This window comes from Leopardus geoffroyi, chromosome B1 (genome assembly GCF_018350155.1).
Source record: "Leopardus geoffroyi isolate Oge1 chromosome B1, O.geoffroyi_Oge1_pat1.0, whole genome shotgun sequence".
Classification (NCBI taxonomy): Eukaryota; Metazoa; Chordata; class Mammalia; order Carnivora; family Felidae; genus Leopardus; species Leopardus geoffroyi.
In genome coordinates this window covers 95,765,965-95,784,166 of record NC_059327.1, presented here as the reverse complement: position 1 = coordinate 95,784,166, position 18,202 = coordinate 95,765,965, and the positions used below count along the sequence as shown (strand labels likewise).

At 34.8% G+C, this 18,202-nt stretch overlaps 1 protein-coding gene across 3 annotated transcripts in view; it reads right to left on the bottom strand.

The window, feature by feature from the left end:
• Window positions 1-18,202, bottom strand: part of SCLT1 (sodium channel and clathrin linker 1) — a 220,950-nt gene that overhangs the window by 97,358 nt on the left and 105,390 nt on the right. For all 3 annotated transcript variants that reach the window (XR_006709835.1, XM_045467740.1, XM_045467749.1), the window contains 2 exons: window positions 10,779-10,870; window positions 1,075-1,252 (listed from right to left, as the gene is read on the bottom strand). Coding sequence is in view for 2 of the 3 variants with exons in the window: in XM_045467740.1 (XP_045323696.1) it covers window positions 1,075-1,252; window positions 10,779-10,870 (270 nt within the window). In the remaining variant the exon portion in view is untranslated. The remainder of the gene's footprint in view (window positions 1-1,074; window positions 1,253-10,778; window positions 10,871-18,202) is intronic.

Below are 18,202 nucleotides of genomic sequence, written 5' to 3'. Positions count from 1 at the left end.
TATTTACTTTTGGGACAGAGAGAGACAGAGCATGAACGGGGGAGGGGCAGAGAGAGAGGGAGACACAGAATCAGAAGCAGGCTCCAGGCTCCGAGCCATCAGCCCAGAGCCTGACGCGGGGCTCGAACTCCCGGACCTCGAGATCGTGACCTGGCTGAAGTCGGACGCTTAACCGACTGCGCCACCCAGGCGCCCCTCACTGGTTTTGTTTTAATAGCCTTCTTGGAAAACCTCTATCATGTTAAGAGGAAATATAAATAAAGTATTTCCTGTGTACTCCCCATATTTCCCAGTAGAGTATTATGCAAATGTTAGGTATTCAATAAATGTTGGTTGAATGAAGTAATGATTTAATGATCTCTACATAAAGGAGGCAACAACATCAAAACCAAATCCATCCACCTGGTGACTTCTATAAACTATACACCATTTATATGGAAGTGATAAAACAAAAAAATATCATATGTGATACACAGGAATCACAATTGTTAGAGGGTTAAAAAAAGAACAGTGGCGTGAAGGTTCCAGTTAATAAATCGTTACAGCTAAATTTAATTCCTGTCAATTAAGCTTCTGCTCTATTAGAGTAATTATGTAGGTGATGAAGGGGAAATCAAGATGAGTAAGATTGATCTGATGCAACCGAATAAAATATAGTATATTGTAGTAAAGTGCTATAATAGCTTTTTTAAAGTATGAGACTATAGGGGATGAAGATTATTCACATAAGGATTGGAGACATAAAGTCTGATATAAAAGTTTTGAGAGAGGGTTGACATTTTATCATCTTTTTAAAAAAATTTTATCATTTCATTTCATTTCATTTCAGCAATCTCTACACCCAACATGGGGTTCAAATTCATGCTCTTCCAACTGAGTCAGCCGGGCATCCCTATTTTATCATATTTTGTGGTTAAGTCTTACCACAAAGAAAACAGTATGTCTATCAATGCAGAGCACAGCAATATTATTTTCATATGTTTATTCTGTAGTTACCGATTTCCTTATTATTAGGTCACATGGAGGAATTTTCAGTATTATATTATTTGTAAACATGTTTACTAGTTTTCTTACCTGATTTTTTTGAAGGTTGGCTTCTTCTAAGAGCTGCATGCTATTTCTGGCTCTTACAATAGCTTCATATTTTTCATTTTCTAATTCATTGCACTTTGCTTGTAATTCTCTGGTCTGTTTTTCCAAATGTGTTTTTTGTGCTCTTAATTGAGTGGCTTCTTGCATTGCTACACAGAGTCTAAAAGTCAATAATCACATTGTGAAAGTTAAATATCTTTAAAGGGAAGAAGGAAAATAGGAGATTTAGTGAGCATCTAGTAGAGAACAAACACTATTCTGGTTACTTTCATAAGTATTTTCTCATTTGATCTGCACAAAAGTTTTGTAAAGTAGGTTTCATTATTTCCATCTTAAAGAACAACAGACCCAGAGAGATTAAGCATGTGATTAAGTCCATATGGCTAATGAGCTGTAGTGCTGAGAATGAGCCTAGATACTGATTCTAATTATGTTACACTTTTTACAGTATCACATTACGTTATATAATCACAAGACAATGTTTTAAAGCAAATCCTTAAAGAATAAGTTGTTGTTTCTATTTATATTGTCTTCTAAAAATTTTCTTTTTTTGCTTGGCTCCCTTTTCCCACTCTCTACCCAATTTAATGTTAATTTACTAATGTATATCTTTAAATATTTTTCTCTGTGTTCATAAAATTGTATACACATATATATGCATGTATACACATAGATAAGCATGCAAAGTACATATACATCGGTCCATAGGTATTTAAACATAATTTTTTTGTGTTATAAAAATTAAGATCATAGGGTGCCTGGGTGGCTCAGTCAGTTAAGCACTGATTTCGTTTTAGGTCATGATCTCACAGTTTGTGAGATCAAGCCACAAGTTGGTCTCTGTGCTGACAGCATGGAACCTGCTTGGATTCTCTCTCCCCCTCTTTCTCTGCTCTCTTTCTCTCTCTCTCTCAAAATAAACATTAAAAAAAATTAAGATCATAATATACACCCTTTTCTGCACTTGCTTTTCTCATTCAATGTCTTACAGAAATCACCTCAAGCAATACATCCCAAAACTCTTTCTTTTCCTGGTATGATGGATGGAACTTCATTTCACTATTAATTTTTATTTCCCTGAATACTGGAGAGCTTAAGCACATTTTTAGTTTGTTAGCTATGTGAATTGTCCTCTTTGAACTTCCTCTTCATATCTTCTGCCAATTTTTTTTTTCTGATGGGTTATTTGCTTATTCCTTTATATGAACTCTTTTAATATTAAAATATAAATGCTCAGGTTGTTCTGTATGCTACAAATATTTTTCCAAATCTACTTTTTTGGTTGTTGCTGCCTACTGACTATTTAGGAAATTTTCACTACACTAAAAATGTTCACTTTAATATAGCTAAATTTGGCTTTATCTTTCAGCTTCCAGGATTCATTTTTTAATAAAGACTATCATCTCCCTCATTAATACATTGCTAATGTAATTTCATAGATTTCCTCAAAAGATTGCTATGTCTTTAATATTTTTAACCAGTAAATCTTAATGCATCTGGAGTTTACTTCTGAATGTGTTGTAAGAGAGGAGTCCAATTTAACTTTTTTTCAGATGATGGCCAGTTGTATGAATACCATTAGTAACTGATGAAGTAAAATTATCCCTTTAACATACTAAAATATGCAAATATAATGATTTACTTATGGATTATCATGTCTCCTTGATCTATTGGCCTATTCTATACCCAAATCATATCAATTTGATTATGACTTTATAATAGGTTCTGATACATTGTTGTTGCTGTTGTTTGGTATATCTGCTTCATTCATTTCTTTAAACTTTTTTTAAAATGTGTATTTATTTTTGAGAGAGAGAGAGAGAGAGAGAAAATGCAAGTGGGGAAGGGACAGAGAGACAGGGAGATACAGAATCTCAAGCAGATTCCAGGCTCCAAGCCATCAGCATAAAGCCTGACACAGGGCTCGAACTCATGGACCATGAGATCATGACCTGAGCCAAAGTGAAACACTTAATGGACTGAGCCACTTAGGCGCCCCTCTGCTTCATTCTGAATGAAGTGAGATAAGGTCTACTACCATTTTAGTCAGGGTTCTTAGCTGCAGTAGTAGAAGCCAACTCTAATTTACACAGAAAAAAGGTTTATTAAAAAAGATATTGGTAAGTTCACAGACTTACTGGGAGAGCTGGAAAATCAAGTTTGAAGCTTTGTAGCAAGAAATATGCCTAAAACTTCACCACAGGATTAGTTGATTCTCTCTTAAAGAACTATAATCTGGGGAATTACCCAAACATGGAAGGGAGATAAGATGCAGATGGCCCAAAATAATGATCATAACTATATTTTATCAAGTCACCCTTTCATCAAATTTCCTAGCTTTTGCATCACATATTTAGCTATCCTATTACTTACTATACATAAGGTTATTAATGTATCTTTTCCAATATGGTGCTATTTTTCATTATATAAAGTCTCTCTTTGTTCTGTTTGCTGCTTTTTACCATGAAACCATACCTAGTATAATAGACTCACTCCTCCTTTCTTTTTTGTTTATAGTTGATAATATGCTCCACTAAAACCTTTACTTTTTTATATTTATTTATGACAGAGAGAGAGAGGGAGAGAGACAGAATCTGAAGCAGGCTCCACACCTAGTGTGGAGCCCAATGTGGGGCTCGATTTCACAACTGTGAGATCATAACCTGAGCCTAAGTCAAGAGTTGGACGCTTAACCTACTGAGCTACCCAGGCGCCGCTAAAACCTTTATTTTAAATTTAAAATAAATCATCTTTCTTTCCTTGAAATCTTTGTTCTAATTCATTTATCCTTTGTTTTAGGTATTTTCTAATATAACATATTACTGGGCCTTACTTTTTAATCAAAATTTCCAAGTCTCTGCCTTTTAATGGAATTCAGTCCTCTCATATTTTAATGTGATGATTTATATATATGACATTATTCATTCTATTTCACTTAAAAATTTTTTTTAATGTTTATTTATTATTGAAAGACAGAGAGACACAGAGTGTGAGCAGGAGAAGGGTAGAGAAAGGTAGAATCTGAAGCAGGTTCCAGGCTCCGAGCTGTCAGCACAGAGCCCGACACAGGGCTCGAACTCACAAACTGCGAGATCATGACCTGAGCTGAAGTTGGTCACCCAACCAACTGAGCCACCCAGGCGCCCCCATTCTATTTCACTTTAGTTAAAGCATTGGTGGTAGAAGATGAAGCAGTGCCTATCTCTCCCAAAGAGGTATAGGGCACATGGCACTTTACTAGCATTATTAGTTGAGCCATTTGCTTTACCATGGCATCCTCAGGGTCAAGCAGAGCAAGTAACTCATGAAAGGCATATGCCAACTTCATCTCTTAAAAGCAAGCTTTGTTTAGGACTGTGTGCATTCCAATCCTCAGACAAGTCTCTCTGACGCTCACTTCCAGGCTTCACTAACACTCATGTCAGAAAAAGCCTTGCAAACAAAAGATTCACATGCATTCAACAGTCTAGCAGCCCCAGCAACCACTTGGCTCTGTAAAGTCAGACTGGTGTTAGGAGTCAAGTGGAATTACAGTAAAGCAGATTCAGATAATCAGTTTCAAAATATATAGGTTTTCACAATTTTATAACATAAAAGGTGTATTACTACTATTCTTACTCTAATAAAAGCGCTTCTACATGCTCTATAGACAAATCTTGCAAGAATCCTGTCAACTTGCTAAAATTGGGTCCAATTCCATGTTTGTAATAATGGTAACAACAAGGATAATAGCAAAAACTTGTAATAACATTCTTTGTGCTATGTACTTTATGTTAAAGAAAACATAATCCTCAATATCTTCAACAATGCTGTGAGATAGGTTATATCATTAACTTATGAGATAGGATATAAAGTTATAGTACATAAAAGATAGGAGATAGGTTATATCATTACAATTATCTTATAGATGAAGAAACAGAAGTACAGAGAGTAATCAACATGCCCAGGGTTATTTATCTAGTTACTGGTGAAGCTGGAGTTTGAACTTAGTCTAGGTCCAGAGCCAGTGTTCCTAGTAAATATACTATACTGCCAAATAGAAACTTCCACTTAAATGGTACAGATCCAACCCACAGATCTATGTATCTATAACTACACAGCAGGGGGCAGTCATTTCAACTAAAGTTGGGGATCAGAAGACATACCAAAACCCAGGGTATTGAGTGAAAGTTTGAATACTGAACATCATTACTTCCAGACTCCTTCTTCAACTTTGGAATACACTCACGCTTGTGCATTTCTACTCAGCCCACAGCAGAAGATTAATGAATCCTACCCTGGGAAAACTGGCTCAAGAAAGATTCTCATCTATGGGGACTGCCTAAGGAAAAAGCCAGCTTACTGACTAAACATAATAAAGTCTGGCAGATCCCAACCCACCTATACACACTTAGCTTCCTATCTGCTTTCTGGGGTCTTACTCTTTATTTATTTTTAACTGAAACATATTTGATATACAACTCTGTATTAGTTTCAAGTATACAACATAATGATTTGGTATTTTTTTACATTGCAAAATGTTCACTGTAGTAAATTTAGTTAATATATATCACCACATACAGCTATAATTTTTTCTTATGAAAACTTTTAAGATCTATTCTCTTAGCAACTTTCAAATATACAATACAGTATTATTATCAATAATCACCATGTTGTACATTACATCCTATGATTTATTTCTTTTATAACTGGAAATTTTTATCTTTTGACCATCATCTCCCATTCCATCCCCTACCCCCTCCCCGGCAAACACCAGTCTGTTCTTTATTTATGAGTTTGGTGTTTAAAGATATGGAATGCTTCACAGATCTGCATGTGGGCCATCCTAATTTTCTCTGTATTCCAATTTTTAGTATATGTGCTGCTCAAATACTTTGGTGTCTTACTATTAAATATCAATGGATAGAAAGGATCACCAAGCATTTGAAGAAAGACAGATGGGCAAACAGAACAAAAGGAATGTAGAGAGAACACAGATAATGCAGATAGCAGAAGAAAATCTTGTAAGATACATATTTACTACACTGAACTAAGATATAATATATATTAAATAAGAATAAGCTACTACAGAAAAAGAAACAGAATAAGAAATGGCTCTTTAAAATAAAATTTATGATAACTAAAATATTCAACAGATGGGGTACTTGGGTGGATCAGTTGGTTATGTGTCCAAATCTTGGTTTCAGCTCAGGTCATGATCTCACAGTTGCTGAGTTTGAGCCCTGCACCAGGCTCTGTGCTGACAGCATGGAGTCTGCTTGGGATTCTCTCTCTCCCTCTCTCCCTGCCCCTCCCCTGCTTGCTCGTGCACGCTCTCTCTCTCTCTCTCTCTCAAAATAAATTAAAAGACAAAAGTCAACAGATGGCTAGTTAGAAGAAAATTTAAGGAAACCTCCAAGAAAGGAGAAAATCAATGAAGGAATGGAAAATCAGGGAGAAAAGATAGAAAAATTAGGTAATCAATCCGTAAGGTCCAATATGAAACTCATATTAAGTTCAAGAAAAAAGAACAGAGGAAAAAAATGAATAAAACCATCAAATGAAAATTCCTTGAACCGAAGGACATGAATTTCTAGACTGAAGCGTTTCCAGCAAGATGTATGAAAAGGGATTCTCACTGAATGTGCACACTGCAATTTTAGAACACTGATTGTGGTGGTGGGGGTGGTAGATGATCCTAAAAGTCTTCAGAGGGAAAAGAAGAGTCAAAGAGAAAATATTGGAATTTTGAATGACATAGGAATTTTTTCCCTACATCCAAAGGCTAGATAATATAAGGAAAATGTCAACATTCTAAGAATAAGTGATTTAAAACCTTGGATTTCCAACCTATGATTCATTACTCAAGGAACTATCAAATACCTTTGAAGCAGGATAAAAATATTTCTAAATAAGCAACATCTTAATAAATGTATCCCATGTATCTTCAGGAAGCTGATGAATCCATCAAATGGATAATTGGTGGTATCCATCAAAATGAGGGGGAGTTAAGAAAGAAAGCAGCATTCATGGGGATGCAAAAGACAGGCTTCAATATAGGAATGGCAAGAAGGAAATCGCAGGACCTAGTGAATTAAAGTTTTAAAATGAGAGCTTGCATCAGTCCTAGTGAACAGTTTGAGGCAGAGGATGGAGGACACCAATGGATTTCTTTAAGAAAAGGATGTAATGGCAATGACCTCATGTGGTTGACCAGATTGAGAGTCATTTTAGAGCTTTGATAGAGTATTTAGCCAAGAATGAGTATAAAGTACATAGAAAACTTACTATGTGAAGAAATGAGATAATTAACAAGAATGTATTTTTCATTATAACGCTTGTGGTACTATACGATTTTGAAACAATGCATATATGTTTTCCTGATAAAAATAAAATTAAAAATGAATAAAGCCAATTTATAACTAATATATAAAAACCACCTTACAGAAATAATATAATTAAATAATTTTATTTGGTCAATATTAAAAAAATACTCAGATTAGTTTGAAAACATTTCATAATAAACCAAAGAGCTATAGTTGTGGGAAAGATTTAAGACTTTTATTCTTTGTAACACTGAAGACTGCTTTATTCTTTGTGACAGTTTATTAGACTTTATTCTACCTTGTTCTATTTCATTAAGACCATTAAAACAATTAAGATCCAAAAACCATTTTTTACTGTTCAGAATTCTCATCATTTGTTAGTCTAATAAGTAGACTAGTTCTCCTTCAAATACTTGTTCATTCTATTAAATCCTAAATCTTATACAAGGTAAAGGTTGAAAGTGAAAAGAATTGTGAGTTTTCTAGAAAGAAGTTAACTTTACTCTGAAAGAAGGGGAAGATTTGAGAAAGTAAAATAATAAGCATGGTGCTAGGTTCCCTATATATTCTTATCTCATTTAATCCTAAAGAAACTACAGCTAAGTGAGGTTGGTTAACTCCTCCAAGGTACAAAGACAGAATACACTACAACCAGAAATCAAAGCAACTTTGCCTCTAAATCTCAAAATCTTTCTCCTCCAACAATTTATATTCCTGTCGCCAAATAGCCTCACTTTGAAAATATCATCAAATTAATCTTCATAAAATATTAATTTCATCATGTAATCCTGACTCAAGAATCTGTAATACATCACATGAAATCCAAATTTGACTATCTCCAAGGCCCTCCATATTTTATCCAACATATTCACTAATTTCCAATGCATGGCCTTCTATTCTACTTAAAATCGAGACCATATTTCAACATCTTTAATTAAAGAATTTATGTATTCTATTATGCTTAGAGTAGGGATAGAAAATAAAAAGCTGAACACTGATTGGAACGAAATTCACTTTCCACCAGTCACATAACTGAAGGTTTTGTAGTCCTATTTGCATATTCTCATTTTAAAAGAAACATCAAATTTAAAAATATGAAGAGGTAACTTAGAGCAATTCAACTCATTTAACTTCTGCCTTATTCAAGCTGAGCATATACAAACCAGCAAAATATTTCCCAGAGAGAACTGTCATTCTCTGGAGGTAATTAATTCCCAGGATCCATGAATCATCTAAAAAGGGGAATGGAGGGGATCCTTTCTTTGAAAGACAAAGAAAATGGCTTAATGCTTCTCAGATGTTTGTGGCATTTGAAAGAATCACAAAGAATAATTTTAAAAATAAATAATAATTTTAATAATGCCAAAAAGCATTTATTGAGGCAAAAATGTCTTTGATTTTGTGGAACAAAGATGACCATTAAAAAGCTTTTCTTTTTTTTTTTTTTTTTTAAGTTTGTTTATTTATTTTGAGAGAGAGAGAAAGAGAGAATATCCCAAGCAGGATCCATACTGTCAGCACAGAGCCCAACATGGAGCTTGATCTCAAAAACTGTGAGATGACCTGAGCTGAAGTCAACAGTCAGACGTTTAACTGACTGAGTCACCCAGGCGCCCCCAAAACATAGCTTTTCTAACTGCAAGTTCCATTAAATAAGATACATTTACACCTAAAACATACTAGCTAAATATTGTTTAGAAACACATATCAAATATACTAATAACTTTGCTTTCTCCTACGTAAAATACAAGAGATTTTTAAAGTTTAAAATATGTAATTGTTTTTATTCTAACAGTAATATTAGTTTAATAGCTCTAAAAGGAAGCCAATGTAACAATTTCCTTTTCAGAGGTGGCTAGCTGAATATTGGACTTTAAAAAATATCCTTAGATTTTCTTTAGGCAGTGATCTCTTCTTACAGAGCTATTTGGTTAGATCATATTATAGCTTTATATTAAAAGCAAAACAAAATAAAACAAGAGTAACAAAAAACCACAAACTCTCAACATTAAAAAGACAACAAAAGCACTGCTGAATGAAAAAAAAAAAATGAAAAATAAAACCCCCCAAAACCTAGGTTCTTTATGATTCAATGCTATCAGAATCAAAAGGAATTGATACTCACTATTCAGTTAACTGTCTCAAGTCTCTAGCATTTTTCATAGCATAGAATAGCCACTAAGATAACAGAAATGAAAATCTACAATCACAAATTTTTTTCTCTAAGGTTAACACAAAGAAGTTCAGGAAAGCAGCAGTACAATAAATCAATCAACTGCTGAAAAGTTTAGATAACTGAAAAACAAAAACCCAAGACCCTCGTACATAAAATTATAACTCCTTTCATCACAAGTTAGTAGTTAAAATCAATTAGTTCTCAACCTGCTATGAGAAAATAATATTTTTATTACTATTTTGAAGCACAGGAAACAGAAGGTTAAGTACACTAATTTTTCTTCTGAACAAACAATAAATTAGCCATGGACTAGAATGGAGATCTTGATTTTTTTTTTTAATTTTTTTTTTAATGTTTATTTATTTTTGAGACAGAGAGAGACAGAGCATGAGCAGGGGAGGGGCAGAGAGAGAGGGAGGCACAGAAGCTGAAGGAGGCTCCAAGCTCTGAGCTGTCAGCACAGAGCCCGACGCGGGGCTCGAACTCACGAACTGTGAGATCATGACCTGAGCCGAAGTCTGACGCTTAACCGACTGAGCCACCCAGGCGCCCCAAGGAGATCTTGATTTTTAATGTGCTCACGTTAGCAGGCTATTTATGAGATTCCAATCAGAGTAGATTTTTCATTTATAAACCATAAAGTGAATTTATGGGCTGTGGTCACTGTATCTTTAATAGATTACAAATGACAATTTTCAAGTCTCTTAAGGAAATAGATAGCAATTAAAAACAACCTACAGATACATTTAAAAAGTAGTCTAGACCTTCAACGACAACTGAAATTACTCCTCCAGAAGGTTCCAGGGCAAACATCTATAATGATTTCTTGGGTATTTTTTTTTCTCTTGTGTGTCTACTTAGTAAGTAGGTTCTACCAATTAGTTTTTCTATATAATTTTTACCCAACTTTTTCTGTTTTAAGATGGAAAGAACATTTTTCATTTGGGGATTCACTTAACTTGGCGATGACTGACTGGGGAAAGGGTAAGACAGAAATGGTCTTTGAATATACATTCAAAATATACCAATATTTTGAACATGATTTTTTAAAATAAATAATGTCCAGTGAATCAGATTTCAAACTTACAAGTATAGTTTGTTTAGCACTATAAAATATATATTCTAGAAAATATCATAAACTGAAATTCTAATGTGGAATACCTTTTGAAGGTAACAGAGAAAGCTAGATGTATTTAACAATTTACCTTGTTTCTAATTGTTTTATACTAGATTGTAACTGCTGTAAACGCCTATCTGATGCTTCCTCTCTTCCCTGGGCAGACAACATCTCCTCCTCCTAGAAAATAAAGAAATTGGAATCCTGAGTATATGAAAATATAATACATCATTATATAGCATAAAGAAAAGAATTCAGTCTATAAAGGTATTATACTTCTAGAATTTATCATGTAAGTTTAAAGAAGGGATAACAGGGGCACCTGAGTGGTTCAGTTGGTTAAGAGACTGACTTTCAGCTCAGGTCATGATCTTGCAGTTCACGAGTTCAGCCCCATGTTGGGCTTTGTGCTGACAGCTCAAGGCCTGGAGCCTGTTTCAGATTCTGTGATTCCCTCTCTCTCTCTGCCCCTCCCCCACTCATGCTGTCTCTTAAAAATAAACATTAAAGAAGAAACATTAATAAACATTTAAATATGAGAGCTGTCCATGAAATATGTTTCACTAAAAAAATTCTGTAGCATAGTATTTATGGTATGACTCATTTTACATTAAACAAAATTTAAGTATGTGCGTGCGTACACACACACACACACACACACACACACACACACACACAGAAAAAAGGTTTTTATGCTATAAATAATCTGTTACCAGTTATTACTTCCTAGGGATTTGACTGCAGGGTAATTTTGTATATCTCTTTATTGCATATTTTGTATATAAATTGTGCTTTTCTTTGTGTATTTCTATGGTATTTGCATTTTTATGAATAGCATGCACTACCCTTATAACTAGAAAAATAATAAAGTTGAATTTTTAAACAAGTAAAAAAGAAAATCAGCAATAACAGTTTAGAAACAAATCACACATATACTAAATAAAAAAGGGGGAAGAGACCTATTAATTTTATATTAGAAAAACAGTAATCAAAAGTCATTATAAGTTTCACCAATATTTCAATCTACTTCTATAGTGTAAGTCTAACAAAACACAGCATGAACTGTATGTAGATAATCAGCCTTTAGAATATGCTCTTTTAACGTGGTTATACAGCATCCTGTTATAATCACAGGATATTTCTTCTCTGACATAGCAACATTCTGAAATAAATCGGTTTGATTGGCACCACCTTGAAAAAAAACCCTTGTTGATACTTCCTTGTGTTCTGTTGTATTAAACATTTTTTACATACCATTTTAATTCTATTGGCTTTTACCTGTATCTCTAAATTATTTTTTAGTAGTTGCTCTAGAGATTATAACATGCATCTTTATCTTATCCCAATTTATTCAGAGTTAATGTTTAACTCATAAAAAACATTTGAACCTTGCAGGAATGTATTTATTTCCATGTATCATCCTAGTCTTTAGTGCCATTGTTATATTACATCTGTGTACTTTATAAATCCATCACATATACTGCTCAATTCTGCTTTAAAGCAATTTTTTAAAAGTATTAGAGAAAAGAAAAATATGTCCATATATTATCTCATATTTATAATTATTATTGCTCTTATTTTCTCCCTATATCTGAGTTGCCATCTGGTGTCATTTCCTTTTAGCATAAAGAATTAACCATCATTATGCTTTGAAGAATAGCTCTGCTAGTGACGAGTTCTGTTTTGTTTATCTAAAAATGCTTTTATTTTCCCTTTATTTCTAAAAGCACAGTTTCACTTGACACAGGATTCGTAGACAGCATTTTTTTTCCTCTAGCACTTCACATATTCTTCCAATGTTCTCTGCTTCCAAGATTGTTTTTATTACTATGTTTTTAAATTTATAACCAAGTTAGTTAACATATAGTGTGATAATGATTTCAGGAATAGAATTCATTGATTCATCACTTACACATAACAGCCAGTGCTCAACCCAACACATGTCCTTAAGGCCTCTCACCCATTTAGCCCATCCCCCCACCCAGCACCCCTCCAGCAACCCTGTTCATCCTCCATATTTAAGAGTCTCTTATGGTTTGTCTCCCTCTCTGTTGTTGTATTATTTTTGCTTTCCTTCCCTTATGTTCATCTGTTTTGTACCTTAAATTCCATGTATGAGTGAAGTCATATGATATTTGTCTTTCTCTGACTGATTTCCCTTAGAATAATATACTCTAGTTCCGTCCAAGTTGATGTAAATGGCAAGATTTCATTCTTTTTGGTCACTGAGAGATATTCCATTGTCTATAGATACCATATCTTCTTTATCCATCATCAGTCGATGCATATTTTGGTTCTTTCCATACTTTGGCTATTGTCGATAGTGCTGCTGTAAACATTGGGGTGCATGTGCCCCTTCGAATCAGTATTTTTGTATCCTTTGGATACAGATACCTAGTAGTGCAATTGCTGGGTTGTAGGGTAGTTCTATTTTTAACTTTTTGAGGAACCTGCATACTGTTTCCCAGAGGGGCTGCGCCAGTTTGCATTCCCACCAGCAGTGCAAAAGGGTTCCTCTTTCTCCACATCGTCGCCAACATCTGTTGTGGCCTGAATTGTTAATTTTAGCCATTCTGACAGGTGTGAGGTGGTATCTCATTGTGGTTTTGATTTGTGTTTTCCTGTTAATGAGTGATGCTGAGCATCTTTTCATGTGTCTGTTAGCCATCTGGATGTCTTTTTTGGGAAAGTGCCTGTTCGTGTCTTTTGTCCATTTCTTCACTGGATTGTTTGTTTTCTGGGTGTTGAGTTTGAGAAGTTCTTTATAGATTTTGGATACTAACCCTTTATCTGATATGCCCTTTGCAAATATCTTCTCCCATTCTGTTGGCTGCCTTTTAGTTTTGCTGATTGTTCCCTTCACTGTGCAGAAGCTTTTTACCTTGATGAGGTCCCAATACTTCATTTTGCTTTTGTTTCCCTTGCCTCCAGAGACCTGTCAAGTAAAAAGTTGCTGTGGCCAAGGTCAAAGAGGTTGTTACCTGTTTTCTCCTCTAGGATTTTGATGGCTTCCTATCTCACGTTTAGGTCTTTTGTCCGTTTTGAATTTATTTTTGTGTGTGGTGTAAGACAGTGGTCTCGGTTCATTCTTTTTTTTTTTTTTTTTTTTTTTAATTTTTTTTTTTTCAACGTTTATTTTTTTTGGGGACAGAGAGAGACAGAGCATGAATGGGGGAGGGGCAGAGAGAGAGGGAGACACAGAATCGGAAACAGGCTCCAGGCTCTGAGCCATCAGCCCAGAGCCTGACGCGGGGCTCGAACTCACGACCGCGAGATCGTGACCTGGCTGAAGTCGGACGCCCAACCAACTGCGCCACCCAGACGCCCCTTTTTTTTTTTTTTTTAATTTTTTTTTTTTCGGTTCATTCTTTTGCATGTGGCTGTCCAGTTTTCCCAACAGCACTTGCTGAAGAGACTGTCTTTTTTCCATTGGATATCCCTTCCTGCTTTTTCAAAGATTAGTTGGCCATATGTTTGTGGATCCATCTCTGGGTTCTGGGTTCTGTTCCATTGATCTGTGTGTCTGTTTTTGTGCCAATACCACAGTCTTGATGATTACAGCTTTGTGAAATAGCTTGAAGTCTGGAAATGTGATGCCTCCAGCTTTGGTTTCCTTTTTCAGGATTGCTTTGCCTATTTGAGGTCTTTTCTGATTCCATACAAATTTTAGGATTGTTTGTTCTACCACTGGGAAGAATGCTGGTGTGATTTTGATAGGGATTACATTGCACGTGTAGATTGCTTAGACAAAATCAACATTTTAACAATATTTGTTCTTCCAATCCATGAGCATGGAATGTTTTTCCACTGTTCTGTGTCTTCTTCCATTTCTTCCATAACCTCTCCATAGTTTTCAGTGTATAGATTTTTCACCTCTTTGATTAGGTTTATTCCTAGGTATTTTATGGTTTTTCGTGCAATTGTAAATGGGATCGATCCCTTGACTTCTTGTTCTGCTGCTTCATGCAAGCAATTTCCGTACATTGAATTTATATACTGGGACTTTGCTGAATTCCTGGCTCAGTTCTAGCAGTTTTTTGGTGGAGTCTTTTGGGTTTTCCACATAGAGTATCACACTATCTATGAAGAGTGAAATTTGACTTCCTCCCTGCCTATTTGGATGCCTTTTATTATTTTGTGTTGTCTAACTGCTGAGGCTAGGACTTCCAACACTATATTAAATAACAGTGGTGAGAGTGGACATCCTTGTCATGTTCCTGACCTTAGGGGGAAAGTCTCAGTTTTTCCCAATTGAGGATGGTATTAGCAGTGGGTTTTTCATATATGGCTTTTATGATCTTGAAGTATGATCCTTAAATCCCTACTTTGAGGGTTTTTATCAAAAAATGAGGCTGCATTTTGTCAAATAGTTTTTTTTTTCACTATTGAGAGGATCATGTGTTTCCTATCCTTTGTTTTATTAATATGATTTAGCACACTGACTGATTTGCAGATTTTGAACCAGCCCTGGATCTCAGGAATAAATCCCAGTGATCGTAGTGAATAATTCTTTTAATGTGTTGTTGGATCCAGTTGACTAGTATCTTGTTGAGAATTTTTGCATCCATGTTCATCAGAGGAATTGGCCTGTAGTTCTCCTTTTTAGTGGGGTCTTTATCTGGTTTTGGAATCAAGGTAATTCTGGCCTTGTGGAAGGAGTTTGGAAGTTTTCCTTCCATTTCTATATTTTGGAGCAGCTTTAAAACAATCAGTGTTAACTCTTCTTTAAATGTTTGGTAGAATTCCCCTGGAAAGCCATCCAGCCCAAGACTATTTGTTGGGAGATTTTTAATTACTGATTTCATTCCTTTACTGGTTATGGGTCTGTTCAAATCTTCCATTTCTTCCTGTTTCAGTTTTGGTAGTTACAGGTTTGTAGGACTTTGTCCATTTCTTCCAGATTGACCAGTTTGTTGGCATATAATTGCTCATAATAGTCGCATATTATTGTATTTCTGTGGTGTTGGTTGTGATCTCTCCTCTTTCATTCATGATTTTATTTACTTGGGTCCTTTGCTTTTTCATTTTGATCAATCTGGTTAGGGTTTTATCAATTTTGTGATTCTTTCAAAGAATCAGCTCCTGGTTTCACTGATCTGTTCTACTGTTTCTTTGATTTTGATATCACTGATTTCTGCTCTAACCTTTATTATTTTTCTTCTTCTGCTGGTTTTGGGTTTTATTTGCAGTTCTCTTCCCAGGTCTTTAAGGTGTAAGGTTAGGCTGTGTATTTGAGACCTTCCTTCCTTTTAGGAAGGCCTGGATTACTGTATACTTCCCTCTTATGACTGCCTTTCCTGCAACCCAGGGCTTTTGTGTTTTCATTTTTATTGGCCTCCAGATACTTTTTAATTTCCTCTTTATTTCTTGGTTAACCCATTCATTCTGTAGTTGGATTTCTCTAATCTCCAAGTATGCGTGGTCTTTCCAAATTTTTTCTTGTGGTTGATTTCAAGTTTTATAGTGTTGTGGTCTGAAAATATGCAAGGTATGATCTTGATCTTTTTGAACTTGTTGAGGGCTGATTTGTGCTCTACTATGTGATCTAGTTTGGAGAATATTCCACGTGCACTCGAGAATAATGGTATTCTGCTGATTTAGGATGAATTATTCTGAATATATCTGTTAAGTCCATCTGGTCCAGTCATTCAAAGCCATTGTCTCTTTGTTGATTTTCTGCTTAGATGATCTGTCCATTGTTGTAAGTGGGTGTTGAAGTCCCCTACAATTTATGGTATTATTATCAATGAGTTTATGTTTGTGATTAACTGAGTTATATATTTGGGTGCTTTCACCTTTGGAGCATAAATGTTTACAACTGTTAGATCTTCTTGGTGGATAGACCTCTTATGATATAAAGCTCTTCTTCATCTCTTTGTTACAGTCTTTATTTTAAAATCTAGTTTGTCTAAGTATGGCTACTCCAGCTTTCTTTTGGCGACCATTAGCATGACAGATGGTTCACCATCCCCACTTTCAATCTGTATTGAAATATACATGTGTCTTGTTTTCTTATCTATATAGATGTGTCTTGTTTTCTTATCCATTTTGATACCCTATGTCTTTTGATTGAAGCATTTAGTCCATTGACATTAAGAGTGAGTACAAAAAGATATGAATTTGGTGCCATTATGTTTCCTGTGAAGTTGGGAGTTTCTGGTGATACTCTCTGATCCTTTGTAGTCTTTGTTGCTTTTGATCTTTTTTGTTTTGGTTCATCTTTTCTCCACTCAAAGACTCCCCCTTAAAATTTAGTGGTTTAGTGGTCACAAACTCCTTCAGTTTTTGTCTGGGAAACTCTTTATCCCTCCTATTTTGAATGATGGCCTTTCTGGACAAAGATTTCTTGGCTGCATAATTTTCTGATTCAGCATATTGAATATATCCTGCCACTCCTTTCTGGCCTGCCAAGTTTCTGTGGATAGGTCTGCTGTGAATCTAATCTGTCTTCCCTTATAGGCTAACGACTTTTTTTCCCCTCTCTGCTTTCATAATTCTTTCCTTGTCTGTTTATCTTATGACTTTGACTAAGATATGCCTTGGTGATGATTGGTTTCTGTTGAATCTAATGGGAGTTTTTTGTGCTTCTTGGATTTTGATGTCTATGTCCTATCCCAGATTAGGCAAGTTTTCCACGGTAATGTGCTCACATAACCCTCTGTCCCTTTTCTCTCTCTTCATCTTCTGGGACTCCTATGATTTGGATGTTATTCCTTTTTAATAAGTCACTAAATTCTCGAAGTCCTGCATCGTTCTCTCTTGCCTTTGTTCCCCTCTATTTTTCTGCTTCATTATTCTCCATAATTCTGTCTTCTGTATCACTGATTTGCTGCTCTGCTTGTCCATCCTTGCCACTGTGGCATCCATTAGAGACTGCATCTTTGTTGTAGCATTTTTATTTCATCCTGACTAGATTTTACTTATTTTTTTCCCCCATTGATAGGATTCAATGCTTTTTAAACCCCAGCTAGCCTTCCTGTTATTGTGGTTCTAAATTCTAGTTCAGACATCTTGCTTATATCTGTATTGATTAAGCCCCGGGCTATCATTTTTTCCTGTTCTTTCTTTTGTGGTGAATTCCTTCATTTGGTCATTTTGGAGGAAGAAAAAATTAACGAAATAAAAAATAAAAATTAAAAAATTAAAAACAAAACAAAAAGTCAAATAAAGGAAGCTAAATCCTAGGTATGTTTGGTCTGCTTCTGGAAAGAAGCGTGAAAGACTATAGAAAAAAAATTTAAGAGAGAAAAAAAAAAAGGTAAGATAAAATTTAGAAATTAAAAAAATGTAAATAAAATAGAAGAAAATGAAATAAAGTGAAATAGAAAATTTACAATAAAATAAAAAATTAAATTGTTTTAAGAAAAAATAAAATAAAAATAAAATTTTCTCTTACTGTATGCGAGAAAAGGAAAAGGAGGAAAAAAACAAAGAAAAAAACCAATTTAAACAAAGACAGAAGAAAACAAACAAGTATATGAACCAGCAAACAGAATGAAACCTGAATGAAGT